Source organism: Carcharhinus amblyrhynchos, unplaced genomic scaffold, assembly GCF_965287045.1.
Source record: "Carcharhinus amblyrhynchos unplaced genomic scaffold, sCarAmb.v2.hapA scaffold_76, whole genome shotgun sequence".
NCBI lineage: Eukaryota > Metazoa > Chordata > Chondrichthyes > Carcharhiniformes > Carcharhinidae > Carcharhinus > Carcharhinus amblyrhynchos.
In genome coordinates, this window is record NW_027649816.1 from 759,064 (window position 1) to 778,245 (window position 19,182).

A 19,182-nucleotide genomic window follows, 5' to 3' on the forward strand; every position below is an offset into this window, starting at 1 on the left:
GGCAGTGACAGTGCAGCGCTCCCTCTGTATTACACTTGCAGTGACAGTGCAGCGCCCTCTCTGTATTACTCTGGCAGTGACAGTGCAGTGCTCCCTCTGTATTACTCTGGCAGTGACAGTGCAGCGCTCCCTCTGTATTACTCTGGCAGTGACAGTGCAGCGCTCCCTCTGTATTACACTTGCAGTGACAGTGCAGCGCTCCCTCTGTATTACTCTGGCAGTGACAGTGCAGTGCTCCCTCTGTATTACTCTGGCAGTGACAGTGCAGCGCTCCCTCTGTATTACTCTGGCAGTGACAGTGCAGTGCTCCCTCTGTATTACACTTGCAGTGACAGTGCAGGGCTCCCTCTGTATTACTCTGGCAGTGACAGTGCAGCGCTCCCTCTGTATTACTCTGGCAGTGACAGTGCAGCGCCCTCTCTGTATTACTCTGGCAGTGACAGTGCAGCACTCCCTCTGTATTACTCTGGCAGTGACAGTGCAGCGTTCTCTCTGTTTTACTCTGGCAGTGACAGTGCAGTGCTCCCTCTGTATTACACTTGCAGTGACAGTGCAGCGCTCCCTCTGTATTACTCTGGCAGTGACAGTGCAGCACTCCCTCTGTATTACTCTGGCAGTGACAGTGCAGCGCCCTCTCTGTATTACTCTGGCAGTGACAGTGCAGCACTCCCTCTGTATTACTCTGGCAGTGACAGTGCAGCGTTCTCTCTGTTTTACTCTGGCAGTGACAGTGCAGTGCTCCCTCTGTATTACACTTGCAGTGACAGTGCAGCGCTCCCTCTGTATTACTCTGGCAGTGACAGTGCAGCGCTCCCTCTGTATTACTCTGGCAGTGACAGTGCAGCATTCTCTCTGTATTACTCTGGCAGTGACAGTGCAGCGCTCCCTCTGTATTACTCTGGCAGTGACAGTGCAGCATTCTCTCTGTATTACTCTGGCAGTGACAGTGCAGCGCTCCCTCTGTATTACTCTGGCAGTGACAGTGCAGGGCTCCCTCTGTATTACTCTGGCAGTGACAGTGCAGCGCTCCCTCTGTATTACTCTGGCAGTGACAGTGCAGCGCTCCCTCTGTATTACTCTGGCAGTGACAGTGCAGTGCTCCCTCTGTATTACACTTGCAGTGACAGTTTGAATTTGAGCTCATTTTTCTGGAATGAGTCTTGAAGCCACAAGTTTCTGACCCAGAGATGGGCGCAGTACCAGCTGTGCCACCATCTGTGCCGTGACTATTACCCACTGGTGACATTCTGCAGAGTATTGAGCTGGTGTCCTGCTCACCTCTGTCTGATGGACTGACTGAGGTTAGAATGTTTTCCTGAGCCAGAAGCTTTTCTGTCAATCAGAGGGTATCTGCATCTCTTAAGGAACAAGTGAGACCCAAAGACAGAGGGAAATAAAAGTGCAGCAGAGTTAAAAGGTCGAGTCTCCTGTCCACCCCACCCCTGACGCTGGCCCAGACTCTTCCAGCAGAATTTTACCACGCTTCAGAAACACACAGCTTTCCTCGTCCAAGTTTCAAAATTCAAACAGGGTGAATCTTAAACCTGTTTTCAAGCAATGTACAGAAAACAGAGTAAAACTGACAAAATGAAAAGAATGAATTGTCAGAAAGAAGCTCCCTACCTTATGCCATACAGCGGGCTCCATGTCTGCTCCCTCCGTTCACAGAGCTGCAGTGAGTCTGCTTGTATAAGGGAGCTGGATTGAGTGCTTGCTCTGGTCGAGTTCACTGCCTCAAGTTTACTAAGAGAACAGATTCTCCAAGGGTGACACTGCTGAGGGAGGCAGAGAGCTACAGCGGGTATCAAAGCATCAACATGACTTCAGACTAGAGCAATGCAGAAACTGCAGTTGAACACTGGGGCTTTTTGCTTGCATTCACCATTGGACTGTTTGACACATGTGGTGTTTGCAGGGGCATGGATAAGGAGACAGATGTGTCTCTGGGCAGAGGTGCCAAGCCCAGGCTGATGAATGAATGGTGCAGCAGACAGTTTACTGAGTTAGGCCAGCACTGTGGTTAGTGTAAGCAGGTGGCTCAGAGTTAGATAGTTTGCTTGTGTCTACAGCGGACAGTGCAGTTCATTCTGTAAAAATATCCAGTATTACGTAAGGCTGGAAATGTAGATATACCATCGTATCAAACTGCAAGATTCAGACAGAAAGCAGGGCTGACTTTTGGGAATAATTTTCCAAAGTCACCACTTCCTCTCAAATATATTATGTCATGTCTGAATGATCCAAAAATGGATTCCGAAACATTATTCTCTGAAAGAAACCTCCAGTTGCCAGTTGAATGAATGAAGATGAAGGATGATGGAACGTTTGCTGAAGGCTTGCTGGAATTTTACTGTCTCGCTTGTAAGATCCCGTCCGAGACTCGTAAAATCCCACACAAGGTTCGTAAAATCCCACCCGAGACTCGTAAAATCCCACCCGAGACTCGTAAAATCCCACCCGAGACTCGTAAGATCCCGACGAGACTCGTAAAATCCCACCCGAGACTCGTAAGATCCCGACGAGACTCGTAAAATCCCACCCGAGACTCGTAAAATTCCATCTGAGATTCGTAAAATCCCACACAAGGTTCGTAAAATCCCACCTGAGAATCGTAAGATCCCGACAAGACTCGTAAAATCCCACCCGAGACTCGTAAAATCTCACCCGAGGCTCGTAAAATCCCACCCGAGACTCGTAAAATCCCACCTGAGACTCGTAAAATCCCACCCAAGACTCATAAGATCCCGATGGGACTCGTAAAATCCCATCCGAGACTCGTAAAATCCCACACAAGGTTCGTAAAATCCCACCCGAGGCTCATAAAATCCCACCCGAGGCTCGTAAAATCCCACCCAAGGCTCATAAGATCCTGACGAGACTCATAAAATCCCACCCGAGACTCGTAAAATCCCACCCAAAACTCGTAAGAACATAAGAACATAAGAAATAGGAGCAGGAGTAGGCCATCTAGCCCTTCGAGCCTGCCCCGCCATTCAATAAGATCATGGCTGATCTGTCGTGGCTCAGTTCCACATTCCCGCCCTCTCCCCATAACCCTTAATCCCCTCTCTTATCAAAAACCCATCAACCCGCGTCTTAAAAATATTTAGCGAGATAGCCTCCACCACTTCAACGGGCAGAGAATTCCAGAGATTCACCACCCTTTGAGTGAAGAAGTTCCTCCTCAACTCCGTCCTAAACCGCCCTCCCTTTATCTTGAGGCTGTGCCCCCTAGTCCTACTATCCTTTCTGAGCGGGAAGAGTCTCTCCACCTCTATCCTATCCATCCCATTCATCATCTTATACGTCTCAATGAGATCTCCCCTCATTCTTCTAAACTCCAACGAGTACAAGCCTAGTTTATTCAGCCTCTCCTCATAGCTCAACCCCCTCAACTCCGGCATCAGCCTAGTAAACCTCCTCTGCACTCCCTCCAAGGCCAAAATATCCTTGTGTAAGTACGGCGCCCAAAACTGCACACAGTACTCCAGCTGCGGCCTCACCAATGCCCTATACAGCCGCAGCAAGACCTCCCTACTTTTATATTCAATCCCCCTCGCTATGAAGGCCAGCATCCCATTCGCCTTCCTGACCACCTGCTGCACCTGCAAGCTGGGTTTTTGCGACTCATGCACAAGGACCCCGAGGTCCCTCTGCACCGTCGCCTGCTGCAGTTTTTCGCCCCGTAAGTAATAGTCCTTCCTACCATTATTCCTGCCAAAGTGGACCACCTCGCACTTGCCAACATTAAATTCCATTTGCCATTTCCTGGCCCATTCGCCCAGCCTATCTAGATCCTTCTGCAGACTCTCCACACCCTCTGCACAATTTGCTGTTCCACTAATCTTGGTGTCATCAGCAAATTTCGACACCCTACACTCGGTTCCCTCCTCCAGATCATCTATATAAATGGTAAACAGCTGAGGCCCCAGCACCGACCCCTGGGGCACTCCACTAGTCACCATCCGCCAATTCGAATAGCACCCATTGACCCCCACTCTCTGCCTCCTATTTGACAACCAATCCTCTATCCACGCTAACACCCTACCCCCAACTCCATGTCCTCTGACCTTCTGCAATAACCTCTTGTGAGGTACCTTGTCAAACGCCTTCTGAAAATCAAGAAAGACCACATCCACCGGCTCTCCTCTATCCACCGCCCTAGACACATCCTCATAGAACTCCAGTAAATTTGTCAGACACGACTTCCCTTTAACGAAACGGTGCTGCGTCTGCTCTATCAAGCAATTCCTCTCAAGGTGCCTCGCTATTTCCTCCTTGATGACGGATTCTAACATTTTACCTACCACAGACGTTAAACTAACCGGCCTATAATTCCCTGCCTTTTGCCTGGCACCCTTCTTAAACAACGGCGTAACATTAGCCGCTTTCCAATCTCCCGGCACTTCCCCAGAATCCAGCGACGTCTGGAAAATAACCACCAAGGCATCCACTATCACCTCCGCCATTTCTTTCAGAACCCTCGGATGCATTCCATCCGGTCCTGGGGACTTGTCCACAATCAGCCCCTCCAGTCTGTCGAGCACCGCCTCGCTAGTAACAGTAATGTCATTAAGACCCTCCAGTCCTACCACCTTTCCATCTCTAACACCCGGCAATTTATTCACGTCCTCCTCCGTGAAGACAGAATCCCCGACGAGACTCGTAAAATCCCACCCGAGGCTCGTAAAATCCCACCCGAGGCTCGTAAGATCCCACCTGAGGCTCGTAAAATCCCGATGAGACTCATAAAATCCCGTCCGGGGCTCGTAAAATCCCACCTGAGAATCGTAAGATCCTGACGAGACTCGTAAAATCCCATCCGAGACTCGTAAAATCCCACCTGAGAATCGTAAGATCCTGACGAGACTCGTAAAATCCCATCCAAGACTCGTAAAATCCCACACAAGGTTCATAAAATCCCACCCGAGGCTTGTAAAATCCCACCCGAGACTCGTAAGATCCCGACGAGACTCGTAAAATCTCACCCGAGACTCGTAAAATCCCACCCGAGGCTTGTAATATCCCACCCGAGACTCGTAAAATCCCACCCGAGACTCGTAAAATCCCACCCGAGACTCGTAAAATCCCACCCAAGACTCGTAAGATCCCGACGAGACTCGTAAAATCCCACCCAAGACTCGTAAAATCCCACCCGAAACTTGTAAGGTCCCGACGAGACTTGTAAGATCCCACCCGAGGCTCGTAAGATCCCGTCCGAGACTTGTAAGATCCCAGCCGAGACTCGTAAAATCCCGACCGAGCCTCGTAAAATCCCAGCTGAGGCTTGTAAGCTGCCACCCGAGGCCAGTGGAGAATGCCGTTCTGCGAGTCTCCCCTGCTCCAATTCCAGGGCGAGCATGCTGGTAAAATCCCGGTCACTGTGTCCTGAGTTTTGATATGAATGTGTCTGAATTGGTCACTTTAGGTAGAACTGTTGATGTTGTATATGTGGATTTTAGTAAGGTATCTGATATGGTTCCCCATGGTAGGCTCATGAAGAAGATAAGGAGGTGTGGGATAGAAGGAAATTTGGCCGATTGGATAAGTAACTGGTTGTCTCATAGAAGACAGAGGGTGGTGGAGGGAAAATTTTCAGATTGGAGGCCAGTTACCAGCGGTGTACCACAGGGGTCAGTGCTGGGTCCTCTGCTATTTGTGAGTTTTATCAATGACTTGGAAGAGAGGGCTAAAGGGTGGGTTAGTAAATTTGCTGATGACACCAAGATTGGTGGAGTAGTGGATGAGGTGGAGGGCTTTTGCAGGCTGCAAAGAGACATTGATAGGATGCAGAGCTGGGCTGAAAAGTGGCAGATGGAGTTTAACCCTGATAAGTGCGAGGTGGGTCATTTTGGTAGGACAAACTTGAATGCGGATTACAGGGTCAATGGCAGGGTTTAAGGAATGTGGAGGAACAGAGAGATCTTGGGGTTCATATCCACAGATCTCTGAAGGTTGCTACTCAAGTGGATAGAGCCGTGAAGAAGGCTTATAGTGTGTTAGTGTTTATTAACAGGGGGTTTGAGTTTAAGAGCTGTGGGGTTATGCTGCAAATATACCGGAGGTTGGTGAGACCACATTTAGAATATTGTGTTCAGTTCTGGTCACCTCACCATAAGAAGGATGTGGAAGCATTGGAGAGAGTGCAGAGGAGATTTACCAGGATGCTGCCTGGTTTGGAGGGTAGGTCTTATGAGGAAAGGTTGAGGGAGCTGGGGCTTTTCTCTATAGAGCGGAGGAGGATGAGAGGCGACTTAATAGAGGTTTATAAGATGATGAGAGGGATAGATAGGGTGGACATTCAGAGACTATTCCCTCGGGTGGATGTAGCTGTTACTAGGGGGCATACTAGGGAGGTTAAGGGAAGGGGATATTAAGCAGAGATTTATGGAGTTGGGGTGGAAGCTAAAGGCCAAGTCTGATAGAGTGGTTATCTCCGGACTCTTGCCTGTGCCATGGGATAGTTTAGAGAGGAATAGAGAGTGGGAAAGTTTGAACTCGTGGCTGAGGGGATGGTGCAGGAGGGAGGGGTTCAGGTACTTGAGCAATTGGGGCTCATTCTGGGGAAGGTGGGACCTCTATATGAGGGATGGTCTGCACCTGAATCAGAGGGGAACCAATATCCTGGGGGGTAAATTTGCTAAGGCTATGCAGGGAGGTTTAAACTGATTCGGAGGGGGGGTGGGATCCTGAGTAGAGGGGTTGAAAGTGAGGGGGGCATAGATGGGGACTGCAATGCACAGCATCGCAGGGGTGGGGTGGAGCAGGGTTTGAAATGCGTATACTTTAATGCGAGGAGTATTCGCAATAAAGTGGATGAACTTGCAGCGTGGATCAGTACCTGGGACTTCGATGTTGTGGCCATTTCAGAGTCATGGATAGAGCGGGGGCAGGAATGGTTGCTGCAGGTCCCGGGGTTCAAATGTTTTAGTCGGAGTAGAGAAGGAGGTAGGAGGGGGGGAGGGGTAGCTTTATTGGTCAGGGATTGTATCACAGTGTCAGAGAGGAAGTTTGATGAGGACTTGTCTGTTGAGGTAGTATGGGCGGAGATTAGAAATAGGAGAGGAGAGGTCACCCTGTTGGGAGTCTTTTATAGACCTCCTAAAAGTTCTAGAGAGGTTGAGGAAAGGATTGCGGAGACGATCCTGGTTAGGAGTGAAAGTAATAGGGTAATTGTTATGGGGGATTTTAACTTTACTAATATTGATTGGAATTGTTATAGCTCTAGCTCGTTAGAGGGGTCAGTTTTTGTACAAAGCGTGCAGGAAGGTTTTTTGACTCAGTATGTTGATAGGCCAACTAGAGGTGAGGCTATATTGGATTTGGTGCTGGGAAATGAGCCAGACCAGGTGCTAGACTTGGAAGTTGGTGTGCATTTTGGTGATAGTGACCACAATTCGGTTACGTTCACCTTAGTGATGGAAAGGGATAGGAATGAACCTCGGGCTAGTGGTTTTAGCTGGGGGAAGGGTAATTATGAGGCTATTAGGAGAGAATTATGAAGCATAGGTTGGACTAGGAGATTACAGGGACTGGGAACGTCTGAAATGTGGAGTTTTTTCAAGGAGCAGCTACTGCGAGTCCGTGATAGGTATGTCCCTGTCAGGCAAGGAGGAATTGGTAGGGCTAGGGAACCGTGGTGCACTAAAAAAGTTTTTTCGTTGGTTAAGAGGAAAAAGGAGGCTTATGTTCGGATGAGACGTGAGGGCTCGGGTAGTGCACTAGAAAACTTTAGATTGGCTAGGAGGGAGTTGAAGAGTGAGCTAAGAAGGGCTAAAAGAGGACATGAGAAGACTTTGGCTGATAGGATTAAGGAGAATCCTAAGGCGTTCTATAGGTATGTTAAGAACAGAAGGTTGGTTAGGGCAAGATTAGGGCCAGTTATAGACAGCAGAGGAAAGTTATGTGTGGAACCGGAGGAGATTGGAGAGGCATTGAACCAATATTTCTCTTCGGTGTTCACGCAAGGGGACATGGATATAGCTGAGGAGGACACTGGATTGCAGGGGAGTAGAATTGACAGTGTTGCAGTTGATAAGGAGGATGTGCTAGATATTCTGGAGGGTCTGAAAATAGATAAGTCCCCTGGTCCGGATGGGATTTACCCCAGGATTCTCTGGGAGGCAAGAGAAGTGATTGCAGAGCCTCTGGCTCTGATCTTCAGGTCGTCGTTGGCCTCTGGTATAGTACCGGAAGATTGGAGGTTAGCGAATGTTGTCCCATTGTTTAAGAAGGGGAACAGAGACTTCCCCGGGAATTATAGACCGGTGAGTCTCACTTCGTTGTGGGCAAGGTTTTAGAAAAAATTATTCGGGATAGGATTTATAGTTATTTGGAGAGTAAAGAATTGATTGGAGATAGTCAGCATGGTTTTGTGGCGGGTAGGTCGTGCCTTACTAACCTTATTGAGTTTTTTGAGAAAGTGACCAAAGAGGTGGATGGGGGTAAGGCAGTGGATGTGGTATATATGGATTTTAGTAAGGCGTTTGATAAGGTTCACCATGGAAGGCTTCTGCAGAAAATGCAGATGTATGGGATTGGGGGTGATCTAGGGAATTGGATCAGGAATTGGCTAGCAGATAGGAGACAGAGGGTGGTGGTTGATGGTAAATATTCATCATGGAGTTCGGTTTCGAGTGGTGTGCCTCAGGGATCTGTTTTGAGGCCACTGCTGTTTGTAATTTTTATTAATGATCTGGATGAGGGTATAGTTGGGTGGATTAGTAAGTTTGCTGATGACACCAAAGTCGGAGGTGTGGTAGATAGTGATGAAGGGTGTCATAGTTTGGAGGAAGACTTGGACAGGTTGCAGAGCTGGGCCGAGAGGTGGCGGATGGAGTTTAATGTGGAGAAGTGTGAGGTAATTCACTTTGGTAGGAATAACAGATGTGTTGAGTATAGGGCTAAGGGGAGGACTTTGAATAGTGTGGATGAGCAGAGGGATCTAGGTGTATGTGTACATAGATCCCTGAAAGTTGGGAATCAAGTAGATAAGGTTGTTAAGAAGGCATACGGTGTCTTGGCATTTATTGGTAGGGGGATTGAATTTAGGAGTCGCAGCGTCATGTTGCAACTGTACACAACTCTGGTGCGGCCGCACTTGGAGTATTGTGTGCAGTTCTGGTCCCCACATTACAGGAAGGATGTGGAGGCTTTGGAGAGGGTGCAGAGGAGGTTTACCAGGATGTTGCCTGATATGGAGGGGAGGTCCTATGAGGAGAGGCTGAGGGATTTGGGGTTGTTTTCGCTGGAAAGAAGGCGGCTAAGAGGGGATCTTATTGAAACATATAAGATGATTAGAGGTTTAGATAGGGTGGATAGTGATAGCCTTTTTCCTCTGATGGAGAAATCTAGCACGAGGGGGCATGGCTTTAAATTAAGGGGTGGTAGTTATAGGATGGATGTCAGGGGTAGGTTCTTTACCCAGAGGGTGGTGAGGGATTGGAATGCCCTGCCAGCTGCAGTTGTAAATGCGCCTAGTTTGGGGGCGTTTAAGAGATCCGTGGATAGGTTTATGGACGAGAAGGGATTGGTTTAGGTTAGTGGGTCATTGTTTTGTAACTGGTCGGCGCAACATCATGGGCCGAAGGGCCTGTTCTGCGCTGTAATGTTCTATGTTCTATAACTATAAGGTTCATGGTGGGAGATATAGGAGAGATGTCCGAGGTAGATTCTTCACTCAGAGAGTGGTTGGGGTGTGGAATGCACTGCCTGCTGTGATAGTGGAGTCGAACACTTTAGGAACTTTCAAGTGGTTGTTGGATTGGCACATGGAGCACTCCAGCATGATAGGGAGTGGGATAGCTTGATCTTGGGTTTGCACATAGCTTGGCGCAACATTGAGGGCCGAAGGGCCTGTGCTGTGCTGTTATGTTCTATGGTTAGATTAATGCCTGCTGCTTTTTAACAGTTAAAATCTATATATTATCAGTTCTCTGAAATGAAAATAAAATATAGCGAATGCTGGAAATCTGAAACAAAGACAGAAAATTCTGGAAGAACTCAGCAGATCTGGTCATGTCTGTGAAGAAACGGTTCTCGTCCAGAACTGTGAGTTTGTCCAGTATTTTCTGATTCTGTTTCACTATTCAGGCCGTAAGCATTGTGAACAGAACACTGTTGTTGTAGATGTTGCTGAAATGAATAATGTGTGTGTTTGATAGGCAGTTGTACCAAAGCAGCAACACGTGGTGGAGGCTCAGGAAGCCCTCGCGATTGCCAAGGAGAATCTTAAAAAGAAGCACGAAAGTCTGCGACTGGTAATGTTAACTTCAAACTCTCTTCACCGGTCCAGCCCACACATCTTTATTGTGGTATTGACTGACACTGGGTATGAGATTACAATGGTCCCAGCTAGCCTCTGCCCTCACAGTGATTATTGGCAAGTTATTAAACCATAGCAGAAGCACAGCCAGACTCCAACATGCTCTCACGACACACAAACATGGATGTACACACACACGTATACATATGTATATAAATGCATGCATACACATCAATATACACACCTATACATTTACACTACACTTGACGTAATCCGATTCGGGTGACACAGTGACACAGTGGTTAGCACTGCTGCCTCACAGCGCCAGGGACCTGGGTTCAATTCCCAGCTTGGGTCACTGTCTTTGCACATTCTCCCCATGTCTACTTGGGTTTCCTCCAGGTGTTCCGGTTTCTTCCCACACTCCAAAGATGTGCGGGTTAGGTAGATTGGCCATGCTAACTTGACCCTAGTGTCAGGGGAATTAGCAGGGTAAATATGTGGGGTTATGGGATTGTGGTCGTTGCAGACTTGAATAATATTTCAATTTAAGACCTTTACTGTAAGAAACAAACTAAAATCAGATTACATCAAACATCACTTGAAAGGCACCTAAATCCAGCAAACAAAAGAAAGGGGTAAGCTTTACATTAACTAATACAACTGCTATATGTCTTACAAAATGCTTTGATGAATAGAACAACCTCAAAGTCAGTGCCAACTCTCCCACAGAGGGTGTCCGCCGTGGGTGTGGCATGAATCTCGTGACTATAAAAAGTTTTGTCAATGAGGTTCAAGTCCCAGTCAGAGATTACACTGTAATCTTGGGTGTGATTCACTCCATTTTCCTCACCGGAACTGACACTCTGCCAAATTCTGGTAATCACACCCAGAGGCTGGGGCTTTCTGGTCACGCCCACCCCAAAACCAGAAATTTCCATCTCTGGTCAACAAACCTTTGCATGTCCCCCCCGCCACCCCCCCCCTTCTATTCCCATGGAGGGCGGGATGGGAAAACTACCCCCCCCCCGAGTCTTTCATATTCTTGCAACCTCTAATCTCTAACCTTGACAGCTGTTTCACTGTTAGACTTGTACTTTCTATCAAGATCTGTTTGTCCTTTCCCCAGATTCATACCTTGCCCTCGTGTCTCGTCTCCACATCTTCCCAAATTTCATCCGCCACAATTGAGTTTAAAAACTCCTCTACTTCCCTAGTTGTGCAGCTTGCTAGAATACCAGACCCAGAATGGTTCTGGTGCAGTCTATCAGTACTGATCCCACTTTCCCACTACTGGTGCCAGTGCCCCATAAACGGGCTCCCACTTGGCTCCTGCTCTGCCCAAGACCACAAGGAACTACAAAAGGTCGTGAATGTAGCCCAATCCATCACACAAACCAGCCTCCCATCCATTGACTCTGTCTACACTTCCCAAAAATCTACACAGTCCAAAGATGTGCAGGTTAGGTCAATTGGCCATGCCAAAATTACCGCTTAGTGTCCTGAGATCCGTAGGTTAGAGGGATTAGCAGGTAAATATGGGGTAGGGCCTGGGTGGGATTGTGGTCAGTGCAGAGTCAATGGGCTCAATGGCCTCCTTCTGCACTGTAGGGTTTCTATGATTGTATGATTCTGGCTGCCCCAGCAAAGCAGCCAGTATAATTAAGGACCCCACATACCACCTTCTTTCAGGAGAAAAATACAAAAGCCTAAGGTCATGCATGAACAGCTTCTTCCCTGCTGCTGTCAGACATTTGAATGGACTTACCTTGCATTAAGTTGACATGTTACATATGACAATAATAAATCAAATCAAATCAAAAACTTCTCCTGCACCAGTTGTTGAGCCTTGCATTCACCTCTGGAAGTTGATCTGTCCTCTGCCACTTTGCACATGGCTCACAGGGATTCTGAGGTTCTGATTTTCAGTTTAGTGCCGAGTTCCTCATTCTCATGCAGAACCTTTTTGCCAGCTCTACACGGTACCTACATAGAGCGTGACCACTGGATCCTTCCCCACCTACTGCAACTCCCTGTCCAGCCCTGAGCAGATGTCCCAATCGCTGGCACTGGGCAGACATCACAGCCCCCTGGACTCATGCTTTTTGCTGTAGAGAACAGTATGAAATGTGAAAGAAATGGGTTTGAATACAGCACTCCTTCAGTCTCCCCTGAGCTTAACAAATCTAGGTTTTGAGACTAGCATGGATGGCAAAGTACATTCGAAGCTATGATGGTCTCATTAGCAAATTTGTTTGTGAAATTCTTAGAATTTCCCCAGATAATTTTCAAAGGTGAGGCCTTTGAGCAGTAATTCTGGTCCAGATTTCAAACCAATCCCATTTCATTCCCTCTTCATCAACCTGCTCACTGCTGCTGACTGTCAATATCTTAACTCCCAGCTTCTTAACAAAATTACTCCCAAAACTGCTTCTAAGAGTCTTCTCCCACTTAGAAATCTCATTAACAGGAACTCTCTTCCTCGATTGCTTGTGGACTGTACTTCATTAACTTCAGTATTCTGAAGTCTATGTTCTATCACTGTTCTCTGGGTCTGTTTCGCTGACTTATTAAACTGACTTCATTGTCACTGACTTTCTCAATCTTGAACAAAACTGAGAGACAGGGACCTTCCCCCAGCTGCCTCACAGTCCTCAGCATACACCTGCCACACTTACCCTTTCTCTCCAATTTTCAAACTTGTTGCTGGACAGATCAGGATTTCAGGAGCTGAAGTTAACTCCTAAATCACCAAACAACTAAAATCACTAAATCTCAACATGTAATCTATCCACAGCTGCCTCCAGACACAAAAGCTGCACATTAAACCTCCCTAAAACTATACCTTACTTCCAACATTTGATCATCCAAATATTAAGATTGATTAAAGGGAGGTGATGCCCTGGTGGGATTATCGCTAGACTATTAATCCAGAAACTCAACTCATGTCCTGTGTTCAAATCCCATCATGACAAATGGTGGAATTTGAATTCAATTAAAAATATCTGGAATTAAGAATCTACTGATGACCATAAAACTATTGTCGATTGTTGGAAAAACCCATCTGGTTCACCATTGCCCCTTAGGGAAGGAAATCTGCCATCCTTACCCGGTCTGGCCTACATGTGACTCCAGAGCCCCAGCGATGTGGTTGGGTCTCAACTGCCCTCGGGGTATCTAGGTGTGGGCAATAAATACTGACCAGCCAGCGACCCACATGTCACATGATTGAATAACATAAGATACAACAAAACTGGTTTAAGTTGCTTTCCTTCATTAGCTAACTTCAGTACCCCTCGCTGTAGAGTCCTGACAACCTTCCTTAAACCTGGCAAATTCAGGAATTAAGACAGCTAAATAGCAAATATAAACAAAGAATATGTTTTTACTAAGAGGTTCAAACAGCCTCACTCTCCTAAACTTTTATCAATCAACTAGGCCTCAGGCCTCCCACTCCAGGTGGGCTTCAGGCCTTCTGCCCCAGGTGGGCTTCAGGCCTTCTGCTCCAGGTAGGCCTTGGGCCTTCTGCTCCAGGTGGGCCTCAGGCCTCCTGCTCCAGATAGGCTTCGGGCCTCCCATTTCAAGTTGGCCTCAGGCCTCCCGCTCCAGATAGGCCTCAGGCTTCCTGCTCCAGCTAGCCTTTGGGCCTCCCGCTCCAGGTATGCCTCAGGCCTCCCAGATCAGGTGGGCCTTGAGCCTCCCACCCCCTTGCTCCAGGTGGCCCTCAGGTGGGCCTCAGGTCTCCAGCTCCAGTTGAGCATCGAATTCACAGCTAAGATGGATGTCAGCCTCCAGGTGATGTCAGTGTTGATACTATTTTCTGTTATTTCTGTACTAACTATAATATTCCTGTGTGTTAGCCAGGACAGTAAGTGCAGGCTCTCAGCATTTCCCCTCTGTTTATGCTTTGTAGATTGAGGATCATCAGCAGTCCCTGCAGCAACTCTTCAATGATACTGTGGAGCAGAAGGATGCCTTGGCTAATCGCAAAGACCTCACCATGAAGCGGATATCTCGGGCAGCAGTCCTGATCACTGCTCTGGCCAGTGAGAAGGTCCCAGCGTTCCAACCGGTTCTGTGTTTGACTCACAGAGTAACAGTGTTATAGCAGCGACAGAGAAGCCCATTTCTTTATTCTTTCATGGGATTAATGCCAGTATTAATCGATGAGGGCCAGTATCACCCTTATCGCCCAGGACAGCAGCTGCTGTCCTGAACCACTGCAGTCTGTGTGGCAGAGACAGCCTCGCATGTCCCAAAACCATAAAATCCCACCCAAGGTCAATCGATCTTCCCATGGTCTGGTCCGCCCCTTACCAACTCCGATTCCCGTGGCAATGGGGCAGTAAAATTCCTGTCAGAATGGGAGAATGACAAAGAGGAGGAGAGAGAGGCAGAGAGAGTGAATGTGATAGAGAAAGGGAGATACAGAGATGGGGCAGCAGCAGGGGGAGTAGGGGAGTGACATGGATAAACAGGAAGAGCAATTCAAGAGTGAGGCTGAGACAGAAAGAGGCTTGGAGTGAGAGTGGCAGAGTGAGTGAGGGTGAGGCAGAAAGAGGCTTGGAGTGAGAGTGGCAGAGTGAGTGAGGGTGAGGCAGAAAGAGGCTTGGAGTGAGAGTGGCAGAGTGAGTGAGTGAGGGTGAGACAGAAAGAGGCTTGGAGTGAGAGTGGCAGAGTGAGTGAGAGTGAGGCAGAAAGAGGCTTGGAGGGAGAGTGGCAGAGTGAGTGAGGGTGAGGCAGAAAGAGGCTTGGAGGGAGAGTGGCAGAGTGAGTGAGAGTGAGGCAGAAAGAAACTTGGAGGGAGAGTGGCAGAGTGAGTGAGAGTGAGGCAGAAAGAAACTTGGAGGGAGAGTGGCAGAGTGAGTGAGGGTGAGGCAGAAAGAGGCTTGGAGGGAGAGTGGCAGAGTAAGGCAGAAAGAGACTTGGAGGGAGAGTGGCAGAGTAAGGCAGAAAGAGACTTGGAGTGAGAGTGGCAGAGTGAGTGAGGGTGAGGCAGAAAGAAACTTGGAGGGAGAGTGGCAGAGTGAGTGAGGGTGAGGCAGAAAGAGGCTTGGAGGGAGAGTGGCAGAGTGAGTGAGGGTGAGGCAGAAAGAAACTTGGAGGGAGAGTGGCAGAGTGAGTGAGGGTGAGGCAGAAAGAGGCTTGGAGGGAGAGTGGCAGAGTAAGGCAGAAAGAGACTTGGAGGGAGAGTGGCAGAGTAAGGCAGAAAGAGACTTGGAGGGAGAGTGGCAGAGTGAGTGAGGGTGAGGCAGAAAGAAACTTGGAGGGAGAGTGGCAGAGTGAGTGAGGGTGAGGCAGAAAGAGGCTTGGAGGGAGAGTGGCAGAGTGAGTGAGGGTGAGGCAGAAAGAAACTTGGAGGGAGTGTGGCAGAGTGAGTGAGGGTGAGGCAGAAAGAAACTTGGAGGGAGAGTGGCAGAGTGAGTGAGGGTGAGGCAGAAAGAGGCTTGGAGGGAGAGTGGCAGAGTAAGGCAGAAAGAGACTTGGAGGGAGAGTGGCAGAGTAAGGCAGAAAGAGGCTTGGAGGGAGAGTGGCAGAGTGAGTGAGGGTGAGGCAGAAAGAAACTTGGAGGGAGAGTGTGAGGCAAGTGAGAGTGAGACAGAAATGAAGGATGAATGACAGACAGTGTGAAGGGAAAGAGAGAATGAACGACAGTCACTTGAGAAAGGCAGAAAAAGAGATTCAGAGAGAGTGAAAATGACAGAGCAAAAGAAACAGAATGAATATCACAGAGACAAGTGAAAGGCAGAGAGTGAGAGCATTCCAGAGACAATGAGACTGATTGGACAAACACAGCAGATTATTGAGAGGGCGTGGGGAGTGAGAGGATGAGGGGAGTGAGAGGATGAGGGGAGTGAGAGGATGAGGGGAGTGAGAGGGGAATAGTGTAGAGGGTGTGGGGAGTGAGATGGAAGGGGATTAGTGTAGAGGGTGTGGGGAGGGAGAGGGGATTAGTGTAGAGGGTGTGGGGGGTGAGAGGGAAGGGGATTAGTGTAGAGGGTGTGGGGGGTGAGAGGGAGAGGGGATTAGTGTAGAGGGTGTGGGGAGTGAGAGGGAGAGGGGATTAGTGTAGAGGGTGTGGGGGGTGAGAGGGAGAGGGGATTAGTGTAGAGGGTGTGGGGGGTGAGAGGGAAGGGGATTAGTGTAGAGGGTGTGGGGAGTGAGAGGATGAGGGGATTAGTGTAGAGGGTGTGGGGGGTGAGAGGGAGAGGGGATTAGTGTAGAGGGTGTGGGGGGTGAGAGGGAAGGGGATTAGTGTAGAGGGTGTGGGGAGTGAGAGGATGAGGGGATTAGTGTAGAGGGTGTGGGGGGTGAGAGGGAGGGGGATTAGTGTAGAGGGTGTGGGGGGTGAGAGGGAGGGGGATTAGTGTAGAGGGTGTGGGGGGTGAGATGGAAGGGGATTAGTGTGGAGGGTGTGGGGGGTGAGAGGGAGGGGGGATTAGTGTAGAGGGTGTGGGGAGTGAGAGGGAGGGGGATTAGTGTAGAGGGTGTGGGGGGTGAGATGGAAGGGGATTAGTGTAGAGGGTGTGGGGAGGGAGAGGGGATTAGTGTAGAGGGTGTGGGGGGTGAGAGGGAAGGGGATTAGTGTAGAGGGTGTGGGGGGTGAGAGGGAGAGGGGATTAGTGTAGAGGGTGTGGGGAGTGAGAGGGAGAGGGGATTAGTGTAGAGGGTGTGGGGGGTGAGAGGGAGAGGGGATTAGTGTAGAGGGTGTGGGGGGTGAGAGGGAAGGGGATTAGTGTAGAGGGTGTGGGGAGTGAGAGGATGAGGGGATTAGTGTAGAGGGTGTGGGGGATGAGATGGAAGGGGATTAGTGTAGAGGGTGTGGGGAGTGAGAGGATGAGGGGATTAGTGTAGAGGGTGTGGGGGGTGAGAGGGAGAGGGGATTAGTGTAGAGGGTGTGGGGGGTGAGAGGGAAGGGGATTAGTGTAGAGGGTGTGGGGGGTGAGAGGGAGGGGGGATTAGTGTAGAGGGTGTGGGGGGTGAGATGGAAGGGGATTAGTGTAGAGGGTGTGGGGAGTGAGAGGATGAGGGGATTAGTGTAGAGGGTGTGGGGGGTGAGAGGGAGGGGGATTAGTGTAGAGGGTGTGGGGGGTGAGAGGGAGGGGGATTAGTGTAGAGGGTGTGGGGGGTGAGATGGAAGGGGATTAGTGTGGAGGGTGTGGGGGGTGAGAGGGAGGGGGGATTAGTGTAGAGGGTGTGGGGAGTGAGAGGGAGGGGGATTAGTGTAGAGGGTGTGGGGGGTGAGATGGAAGGGGATTAGTGTAGAGGGTGTGGGGGGGTGAGAGGGAGGGGGGATTAGTGTAGAGGGTGTGGGGAGTGAGAGGGAGGGGGGATTAGTGTAGAGGGTGTGGGGGGTGAGAGGGTGAGGGGATTAGTGTAGAGGGTGTGGGGAGTGAGAGGGTGAGGGGATTAGTGTAGAGGGTGTGGGGAGTGAGAGGGTGAGGGGATTAGTGTAGAGGGTGTGGGGGGTGAGAGGGAGGGGGGATTAGTGTAGAGGGTGTGGGGAGTGGGTGGGTGAGGGGATTAGTGTAGAGGGTGAGGGGGGTGAGAGGGAGAGGGGATTAGTGTAGAGGGTGTGGGGGGTGAGAGGGAGGGGGGATTAGTGTAGAGGGTCTAGGGAGTGAGAGGTTGAGGGGATTAGTGTAGAGGGTGTGGGGATTGGGTGGGTGAGGGGATTAGTGTAGAGGGTGTGGGGGGTGAGATGGACGGGGATTAGTGTGGAGGGTATGGAGGGGTGAGAGGGAAGGGGATTAGTGTGGAGGGTGTGGGGTGTGAGAGGGAGGGGGGATTAGTGTAGAGGGTGTGGGGGGTGAGATGGAAGGGGATTAGTGTAGAGGGTGTGAGAGGGAGGGGGGATTAGTGTGGAGGGTGTGGGGGGTGAGATGGAAGGGGATTAGTGTAGAGTGTGTCAGGAGGGTGTGGCGAGTGTGGGTGTTAGAGATGGAAAGGTGGTAGGACTGGAGGGTCTTAATGACATTACCGTTACTAGAGAGGCGGTGCTCGACAGACTGGAGGGGCTGATTGTGGACAAGTCCCCAGGACCGGATGGAATGCATCCGAGGGTTCTGAAAGAAATGGCGGAGGTTATAGTGGATGCCTTGGTGGTTATTTTCCAAACGTCGCTGGATTCCGGGGAAGTGCCGGAAGATTGGAAAACGGCTAATGTTACGCCGTTGCTTAGGAAGGGTGCCAGGCAAAAGGCAGGGAATTATAGGCCGGTTAGTTTAACGTCTGTTGTAGGTAAAATGTTAGAATCCGTCATCAAGGAGGAAATAGCGAGGCATCTTGAGGGGAATTGCTTGATAGAGTAGACGCAGCACGGTTTCGTTAAGGGGAAGTCGTGTCTGACAAATTTACTGGAGTTCTATGAGGATGTATCTAGGGCGGTGGATAGAGGAGAGCCGGTGGATGTGGTCTTTCTGGATTTTCAGAAGGCGTTTGACAAGGTGCCTCACAAGAGGTTATTGCAGAAGGTCAGGGGACATGGAGTTGTGGGTAGGGTGTTAGCATGGATAGAGGATTGGTTGTCAAATAGGAGGCAGAGAGTGGGGGTTAATGGGTGCTATTCGGATTGGCGGTTGTTGACTAGTGGAGTGCCCCAGGGGTCAGTGCTGGGGCCTCAGCTATTTACCATTTATATAGATGATCTGGAGGAGGGAACCGAGTGTATGGTGTCGAAATTTGCTGATGACACCAAGATTGGTGGAACGGCAAATTGCGCGGAGGGTGTGGAGAGTCTGCAGAAGGATCTAGATAGGCTGGGCGAATGGGCCAGGAAATGGCAAATGGAATTTAATGTTGGCAAGTGCGAGGTGGTCCACTTTGGTAGGAAGAATGGTAGGAAGGACTATTACTTACGTGGCGAAAAACTGCAGTAGGCAACGGTGCAGAGGGACCTCGGGGTCCTTGTGCATGAG

The 19,182-nt window shown here is 49.5% G+C and overlaps 1 protein-coding gene across 1 annotated transcript in view; it reads left to right on the plus strand.

Moving 5' to 3' along the window:
* LOC145337798 (dynein axonemal heavy chain 6-like) overlaps positions 1-19,182 on the plus strand; it is a 785,492-nt gene that overhangs the window by 596,455 nt on the left and 169,855 nt on the right. Inside the window, exons 60-61 of the mRNA XM_080182651.1 lie at positions 10,164-10,259; positions 14,178-14,318. Of these exons, the coding sequence (XP_080038777.1) occupies positions 10,164-10,259; positions 14,178-14,318 (237 nt within the window). The remainder of the gene's footprint in view (positions 1-10,163; positions 10,260-14,177; positions 14,319-19,182) is intronic.